This window comes from Gavialis gangeticus, unplaced genomic scaffold (assembly GCF_001723915.1).
Source record: "Gavialis gangeticus isolate Ggan-Ray unplaced genomic scaffold, GavGan_comp1, whole genome shotgun sequence".
In the NCBI taxonomy this organism is placed as follows: domain Eukaryota; kingdom Metazoa; phylum Chordata; order Crocodylia; family Gavialidae; genus Gavialis; species Gavialis gangeticus.
This window is the reverse complement of record NW_017729016.1, coordinates 17579087-17587878: the sequence shown is the minus strand read 5'-3', so window position 1 is coordinate 17587878 and position 8792 is coordinate 17579087. Positions and strand designations below refer to the sequence as shown.

At 54.5% G+C, this 8792-nt stretch overlaps 1 protein-coding gene across 1 annotated transcript in view; it reads right to left on the bottom strand.

The window, feature by feature from the left end:
- Window positions 1-362: 362 nt before the first annotated feature.
- LFNG (LFNG O-fucosylpeptide 3-beta-N-acetylglucosaminyltransferase) overlaps window positions 363-8792 on the bottom strand; it is a 17543-nt gene continuing 9113 nt past the window's right edge. Inside the window, exons 2-8 of the mRNA XM_019512967.1 lie at window positions 6911-6959; window positions 5072-5171; window positions 4609-4762; window positions 4220-4305; window positions 3627-3792; window positions 2774-2859; window positions 363-2607 (exon numbers count right to left, since the gene is read on the bottom strand). Of these exons, the coding sequence (XP_019368512.1) occupies window positions 2541-2607; window positions 2774-2859; window positions 3627-3792; window positions 4220-4305; window positions 4609-4762; window positions 5072-5171; window positions 6911-6959 (708 nt within the window). The 3' untranslated portion in view covers window positions 363-2540. The remainder of the gene's footprint in view (window positions 2608-2773; window positions 2860-3626; window positions 3793-4219; window positions 4306-4608; window positions 4763-5071; window positions 5172-6910; window positions 6960-8792) is intronic.

Genomic DNA, 8792 nt, shown 5'->3' with positions numbered 1-8792 from the left:
CCCTTCTCCTTCACATTCACACCACCCTTGTCCTACACATGCATGCATGCATGCAACCCCCCACTTTGTCCTTCACTGTAGCAAGCGCAGGATGCATTGCTTGCAAAACAATATCCCCAGAGATGGCACTGCAGGCCTATGCCCCGCTGAGAGGCACTGAGCGCTAGGCCTGTTTTGGGCGAGTTGCAGAAAATACTCATGTAACACATTTGCACCAAAGCTCTCTGTGGGGATGTGTTGCAAAACCCTTGCGCAGACTCCCTCCAGCCTGTTAAAAGAGAAGCTGGCATGCATATATCTTTGCACAGGTGGCACTCCAGCTCCCCAGGATGTCGTTCAAACCAGAGACCACAACCATGTGACAGTGATTAGCAAATAAGCTGCTTTATTGAAAGCACTGGGTGATGGCTACCCGAGTGGCTCCATGGCAGCGATTGGGTTTAACTCCCTGAGAACACTTTGTCCTTGTTATTTCTTTCTTTTTTTTTTTTTTAATTCCCCAACCTCTATTTAGTTCAACAACTAGTTCATAAGAAGCACAGAGCAAGGTCCCAGATACTGGGACATATAAATTAAAGGTCAGGGACAGTTACAAGACAGTTCCATTTAATTTTTGAAACAGAGCATCAGACATTTTCATTTTCTTTTTTTTTTTCCGATCCACAGAAAATGTATAAAAAAAAATTTCTCTTTATATCTACATCATTCTCCATGTTCGAGAAGGCGCAGTAACAAAAGTACTGGCACAATACGGTATATACAGACATGCCCAGTATGGGCCAATTTCACTCAGCTTGTTTTGGAAAGGTTCAGCCCAGCCTCTGCCCGCTTGTCCGATGAGGATGGTCCAACCGCGGGCTCCAGGCAAGGACTGTTCAGGCAGGTCTGTGTCAATGCAGAAGCAGCCAAAAGCTTCCCAGGCCCCCAGCAGCTCTCCATGGGAGCAGGAGATGCAGCAAGGTCCACTGGATGACTGTGCCAGACCTCCTCGTGAAAGCTCGTCTCCCTTAATCTTGTCCCTGCCTTGGCCAGGTGAGGTGGAGGAGGATCACCCTCCCTTAGGTGCTGACAGTGCCATCCCAGCACAGCTTTTTGAGAAGTTGGATGCCACCCCAGGGACCTGCAGCCAAGCTCCAGTGTCCAACCTGGCTCTCCAGGAGGATGTTAGCTACTGGACCAGCCGAGGAGGCACATAGGAGGAAAAGGGGGTTTCTGGACAGCTCCTGCTGCCTACCTCCTCCCCACACTCAGTGATGAATGGGACCAAAGACAGCAAAGACTTTTCAGGTCTCAACCATGAAAGCATGGACCACCACACAACTGGCACACCCCTCCGGGGTCCTCCGTTTATGCGTTCTCAGCCTGGCTGTGCATCTTCTCTCCATGGGACCTGGAGCTTTCCTTGCTCCAGGCCTTGCGCACTCCCCGTATATTAGCTTGAACTGGGACATTTTCTCCTCTCAGAAAATGCCCCAACAAAAAGGCAAGTAAGAGAGAAGAGACTTTGCACTGAAGGGAGACGTGCCTTCCCCATGGAAATACAGCATGCCTACACCCAGCATCCATGCTCCTTTTGGTAGAAAAACCCACCCCTCTATAAAACGTCTTTTAAATTATTCTCTATAAATACTGCATAGCTTTATATCTACTGAAAATATTTCAGCAAGACCTGGGAACTCCAGTGAACAGAGTTTACGTCGATTCTGGGCTTCCGCCCCCACAACCCCTTTTCTCCCATCAGCGCGACCGAGTTGGAGTTCCAAGAGTCCAGCTCTACGTGTGACAGCTTATAAAAGGTACACAATCCTCCCAGGTGTTTCCTGGATTCAGCCCAAAGACAGCTGGGCTCTGGAGCCAGCAAACTTCCCTTCTTTTTCCCTGCCCAGGTACAGATGGGGTTGTCAAGAAACAGGGGAAAAAGTTTAGAACAAGCAAGCAAATGACTTCTCAAATGAACCTTCATCTGAAAAAAAAGGAGCCTGAGCCTTGGGGTTAAGCTGGGGTAAGGGTGGGAGGGCAACACCACAGCCTGGGTTAGCAGGAGTGGGAAGAGAGGTTTAGTGAAAAGAAACAGAAAAGCTCAGAAGCTACACAAGGTAAATGCTAGCCATGGCCGCCAAAAGCCACCCCTGCGCACATGGTTATTCCACACGCATCCTGTGAGAATTGCAAACACTGCAAAGCAACACATAGACCCTCCCAGGCTGCAGACCGGGATACCCCATTCAAATCAGCCCGTTTAAGTGCTTGGGACCTAACCCTTCCCACCTGCCCTGTCCCGTCTGCAGAAGAGACAAAGAGCACCACCGAACCTGCTTGCTCAGCCTGAAGGCTGGGGTGGGAGGGAGAAGGGGCCGCACAGCAGCCTATTAAAACACACACACTGTGCATTACACAGCAACAATACCCATTCGCCTCACAGCAAGGGGAAAAAAATGCACACACGCGCGCACACACACACACACACACCCCCCACAGGTCCCACAAGCCCTTTGGATACCAGGGAGATTTGGGACAAGGTTAAAGGGGACACATGTCTCCTAGTAAACAACATTCACTGGGCACCACGGGGTGTCTGGGTACAGCAAGCAGTGAATGGAGCGGAACCTGCAAGAGAAGGGAGAGAGCAGACATCAGCACCCAGGGCTGCCCCCACAGCGCTTTCCAGGAGCTGCGCACAGCAGCAGCACCAGGTTGGGTGCTTAGCAGAAGGAAGGAAGGAATGCCCCCCCCCATCATGCACCCTAAGGCGGAGGAGAGATGTGCTGCTCACCTCGATGGATCCTCCTCTACAGAGAAAGCACCCTTCATGTGGATGGAATTCCTCTTGTTTTCAAACATGCCGTAGCTCAGTGTCACCTGGGGAGCACAACGTTGAACAGGTCGGCAGGGCGGCAGGCTGGAATCAGGACCGAGGCCTGAGACCCGGGGCTCAAATACCTGCGCTGCTTGCTTGACCTTGCTGTGAGAGCCCAACTGCTCCCTGCGACATTGCAATACCCTGAGATGGAGATGCCTTGCCCCAGGAAGGGGGATGTGCTAACCAACAGCATTACATGGACTTGGAAAACCCCCGACACAGGTGTGTGGCTGAACTCCTGCTCTGCCTCAGAGCTCACGGTTGTCCCTCATCTTAGGATCCAGAGCGCACAGATGGGGGATGGATGCCTGGCTGACAGCAGCACCTGCCCAGGAAGTTAGACCTGGATTCTGGGTCCTACTCGGAGAGAGATTTGAACCCACAGCTGACACTCAAGGCAAAGGCTTTAACCATCAGGCCACAGAACAGGGCAGTCAAGGGCCGAAGAGTCACAGAGCCAGAAGGACAAGCAGGACCTGGCTGTAGAGTCTACAGGATGTAGCACTGTGCTGGGAGACAGGAGCCCCCACCCCCCAGGGTCCATCTGTCCTGGATGGTGCCCAGGGTATATGCCATCAAGATGCCCTGGGCTGCTGCCTCCAAAAGAACAGGTGGGAACACATTACCCCCCATGCTGCTGTTCTTGCAACCAGCGATTGCTAGGGTCCAGGTTCTGTGTGCAGGACATCTGTACTGAAGTGGTATTTGCTCCATCTTGGCTCTACTCTAATGGGGAAATCGGGGAATGCATGTCTACCAGGTTTACCTGCTTGTGAATCTCTGTCTTGGGCACCTGGTGGAGGTTCTCCAGGTGGGAGTGGAAGAGATTGCTCCGGATAAGTTTCACGCCTAGCACGGACTCAATGATGTAGCCAATGGTGCAATCATCTGGCAGACGGATCTTCTCTGCTGTGTTCATGAAGTGCCCCCCGCTGCAGGCGATAGTACAAGACAGTTTCAGTACAGCACTTCTGCTAGGAGACCACCTCAGCCCTGCCGTGGAGGCACCCCTGCCTCCCCCACTCCTGCGGAGAAAGGCTGGGCTTGGCTGCTCCGCTTTTAGCCCAGACCTAGTGCACTGTCAACCCTGCCTTAAAGACAGATTGGCTTTAGGCTGGAGGAGCTCGAGTCCTTCACAGGTAGTTTCTGGGCCACTTCAAAACAGTCAGGTGGACCAAGGTGCACTTCCAGCCACAAGATGCTGGGATAGAGCCCATGAAGTCCACAAAATAATCAGATCTCCTTGAACAGGAACTCCCCAGAGATCTCTGGTCTACCGCATTTCCCCATCCCAGCCCACAAACAGGGGATCCAGGACCTCATAGAGCTGTGTGGGTCCCAAGTACCCAACCCCCTTACCTGGCCCATGGGCTCATCTTCAAGGCCAGCCCACGGCTGATACAGAAGCCTGCTCCTCCCGTGGCAAACCAGAAATGGACAGGGTGCTGCAAAGAAGAGAGAAACAAAACCACGCCGTTTCAACCTGTTCCTGCTCCAACCACTATCTCACCAGCTTGTTACCAACACGGGCCTCATGGAAAAACCTTTCAGCTTGCCTCCCAGCACAGGGAGCATTACAGCTCTGTTAAACACCCTCTACATCCTACAAACTAGGGCATTTTCCAGAATAACGCAAGCCTAATGGAACTGGGACTGCTCACACCACCACACCCACTTGTCCAAGTTCACCCAGCCATGGATGTCTACCCCTGGCTGGCACTAGCAAGCCCACTGTCCTGCTTGCTTACCATCTTGTTCTCGCTGATCCTCTCTGTGGCTTGAATGGGCCGGTCCAGGCTGGGTTTGCCAATGTAGATGTCCTGTGTGTGGGGATAGCTGGACAGCAGCTTCACCAGCATTTGGACATTTACGTAGTTGTCATCATCCACGTGGCAAAACCACCTGGAGCCAGGAAGGGAGCCAAAGTTAGCTCCTTCCCATTCCCTCAACTCCTGCTACATAAGCAGGACCAGGCCTCCCTGCGCCCCACACACTGCACTGACCAACAGCCCTGATGTGCTCGGGAATACCCACGGAGGCCAAAAGCCTCACACCCCCACAGTGCAGCTGGCCTGCAGAAGGCTATAGAGCTCAAGCTCTTGGCATTTGTCCTGTCGTGCACATGAGCATGCACACATGCCTCTTCCACACATGCTAGAGATGCATCCTCTCCTCCTCCCACACCTCACAGGACATTCATTCCCTCCTTACTTTCTTCCCGACTCAATGAACTTGTCGTACTCCACGGCCATCTTGCAAGACAATGCCTGGCGGCTGTGGGCTGCTGAGCAGTTGGTGTTAATGACATTTTCTGCAGCAAGAAGAGGGTGGGGAGAGAAGCCATGTTGAGTCTAGGGTGCCCCATCCTCTAGACCCACTTCACTGGAAGGAGCAGGACCCACCCCTTGCTGCCCCAGATGTGCATGCAGAGCAGAGGGGTGGGAAGGGCATTCCCATCTGTGCGGGAAATGGGGTGCTCTTCCACAACCATGCACAGCTGCCCGTGGCCCAGGGCTGCACTACTGGGTGCACTCATGGGAAAACTTATGTCTTACACATCTAAATGAATGGAAGAGGAGGGGGGAAGACAGACAACAGCAATCCAGCATCCCTCCAGCAAGACCCAGCCCCACTCCCAGGACATGATATACCCAGCGCAATGCACATTCCCCGAGCCCAGCAAACAGGTGCTCATGTTCTACAGCACTAGTCCAAGACCACAGTGCTTGACTATGGGATAACTCAGGGATCAGACTATGGGGCAAAGGGCAGAGTCCCCAGGGACTTTGCATTCAAGAGCGATGTAAGATAAGGTGCATTTAAAGAGTTCCTGCAGCAGGTGCAGCTGAGTCATGGGAGGAACGTGGATTCGCCATATCCCAGTGCTATCGATCTGCGCTAAGCTCCCAGCTAAGGAGTCACCTTCCCCTGGGTAGCTGCGCTCAGCCTCCCTGAGAGGGGGAGGGGAGCCTGTGAACTGGCTGCTCTGCTGGGGAGTGTTAGCCAGAATCCTGCCCTATTCATGCTGCATTTTCCCAGCACCAGCCACCTGTTATTTGCTGGGCCCTCTCAAAGGGAATTGATTCAGGGCCTGAAAGGGACTCATTTGCATTAGAAGAATAGAGGGGCCTGACCCAGGGCCAGGGAAAGGGGCTGCTGAATAAACACTGCCTGAGTAGGGCCCTCCTTCCCCCTCCCCCAGAGAAGAAACTCCTACTCTTGTTCCAGTTAATTACAGCTCGGCAAGGAGGAAAATCCCTGGGAAGGCAGCTTGTTAATCAGCGCCCTGCTGAGCCGCCTCGGAAGGCAGACAGAGATAGCTGCCTGGAGCACTTTACCAACAGCAGGTATGGGGGATGCAGCTTTCAGTCCATCTCATCTCAGCAGGGATCTCAGCTGGGAGCTGGGGCTCCTTCCCACAGGTCACTGCTGAAACAAGCTGCCCCTCCTTGCATCAGGGCTCCACCTGCCCCAAAAGCCACCTGAGGGTGCCGCCACCACGTGCACTTTCTGCCCTCCTCAGAGAGCCACCCTGGCTTGTAGCTCAGGTGGCTGCAAACCAAAGAGCTTGCATGCGCTCAGTTCCCCTGGGTAAAGCCAGAAGCCATTCAAGGAGTCCTGGAGCACTGCAGGAGTGCAATTGGGCCCGACTTCCAAGAGTGCTCTGGACTCAGGGCAGAGAGATGAATTTTCAGCACAGAGCAGCACCCAGCGGGGCAGGCTGGCTCTTCAGCAAGCCTGGGCACTTGTCTTGCCCTTCTGAACTGCTGATATGGGGTGTGGGTGCTTCTAAATGCAAGAGCCAGATTTGGATCTGTAACGGTTCACGTGCTTTTGCACAAATCTGCCCGATGCAAGGAGAGCCAGATACAAGCCATCTGTGAGTTGGCGGAGGGTCCAGGTGGTGGGTTAGAAGTGCAGTAAAACCCGAGAGGCCAGACCGTGCATCCGTCTGTCACCTCTGGATTCAGAGGCACCAGAGAGACCTGCACTTCCACCTTGTTCACCCGAGCCATAAGTGAGAGGGGGAAAAAAGACCAGGTAACTCACTTGTTCGCTTCTTCAGTTCCTCATCCTCCCCATCGGTGAAGATGAACGTCTACAAGTGAAGACAAAACAGTGTGAGAATGGGATGGTAACGAGATCCCACTGCTCTACTGGGCAAGTTGCGGGTTTCTTGTGGGGGGAGGCACCTGCCTCCTCAGCCCCGGTTCCCCTTGCTGTTGACAATGGTGTCCCTGCCACGAAGAAGTCTCAGCATCTCATCAGGATGGCAGTCAGGACCTGGTGGCATGGGCATTGCTTCATTTGCTCTAGCAGCAAAATCATTTAGATATCAGGCAGGCAGGCCCAGGTGTCTGGCTGTCCATGCAGTGCTCCTAGTTAGGCCATGGGGGTACCCCACATCCTACGCTCCTGAACCCAGGGACAATGTGAATCCGGCACTGAGCTCTGCAACCTGGGCCTGGCTTTGCTCCTCTTTAAAGAAGGGATTGGGTTATGAAGTGCAGTGTATCAAACCCACCGGTCACAGCCCGTGCAGAGCTGTGGTGGGGCAGACCTGTTGGGAGCTGGGAAAGCACAAATGAAAGCTGTTTTGGGAGACAGGAGGACATCAAGGATCTCACCAAAATGCTCACCGCAAGCTCCGGAGAAGAGGGGCGGCTGCCTCGGGTTTGACAGCGCCCGTCAGGCTGGCAAAGCTAAGGTAGCCGAGCTGAGAATTCACTTCCAGAATGGAGCAAGCGAGATGAGGACTAGGGTGAGATTTCCACCCTCCCCTTTAGTTCTTCCCTGCGCAAAGAGGACAAGAAACTTCATCCCACATCCCCATCTCTGCCCAGACCCCATAAAAAATGAACAGGAAGGTGAGAGAGGAACGACAGGTAAAAGATGCGCTGCCTGCAAGAGGGTGAAGATGGAAACAGCTACTCCTACTAGCTGCCCTTCCTGGCTTCCTCCCTAGCTAGTCCTGTGTCTGCCCAGTTTAAGTTGCAGGAAAAGCAATTACGATTTTTCTCTGCAGCTGCCAGGACCATAAAGCCACGGAGCAAGGGATGGAGTCAAAGGCAGCCTGGGGGATTGAGGCTTGCAAGTGGGGAGTCATTTTGTCATCAGTGTCAAGGGTTCTGGGTGCTGGCTTTAAAGCTGAAGCACGTGCTATGAATTAGGAACCGGGTCAGGCTCGGGGTGGGGAGGGAAGGGCACTGACCCCAGAGGTAAGCGTTTTAGGGGCAAAGCTGAGGGATGTGTGTCCTATGGCATGAGATGCAGTGGCCCAGAGAGCCAGCGTTGCTCCCAGGCTCTGAAGCAGTAGCTTCTGCCTGCGGGCCATGCTGCTGAACAGCACCCAGGGCTCGCCTACCCACCCCACGCCCCAGCGCCCGCGAGGACCCGAGCAGGTGTTTGCACTCCTGGCTGCCAGGACACCCCGTGTGTGACGAGGCAGCTGCCCCACACTTGTGTCAACAGCGCCCAGTGCTTCTCGCTGGCACCCGGCACCAGCGCAGCCCTCTCGCCTGCCTCCCTGCCCTTGTGTTTACTTAGCTGGAGGTCAGGCGGCAGCAGCTGCTTATCTCTGGCACGAGCCCGGCCTTGCCCAGCCTGCTGCAGCCAGGGGATCAGCACCGCTCCCTGCACCTGTCGGAGGGCACGTGTGCATGCCCCAGCCCCGCCAGCTCCCCAGGTAACCGAACCACCTTCAACCGCTGCCTGGCCTGGGGCCCAGCAGCGAGTGCCACCCACCCCTGCACCTGAGCCACCTGCCTGGCAACACTCCCTTATTTACACAGCTAATTCCCAGCATATGTCCGCTGGCCCTGGGGGGCGCGTGGGGGGCGGGGAGCTCGTCCCGCCGTTCTCAATGGGTTTGGCTGGGGCAGGGGCGGGTAGCAGAGCAGGAGGGGGAGAATTGGGGGGGGGGGGAAAGAAA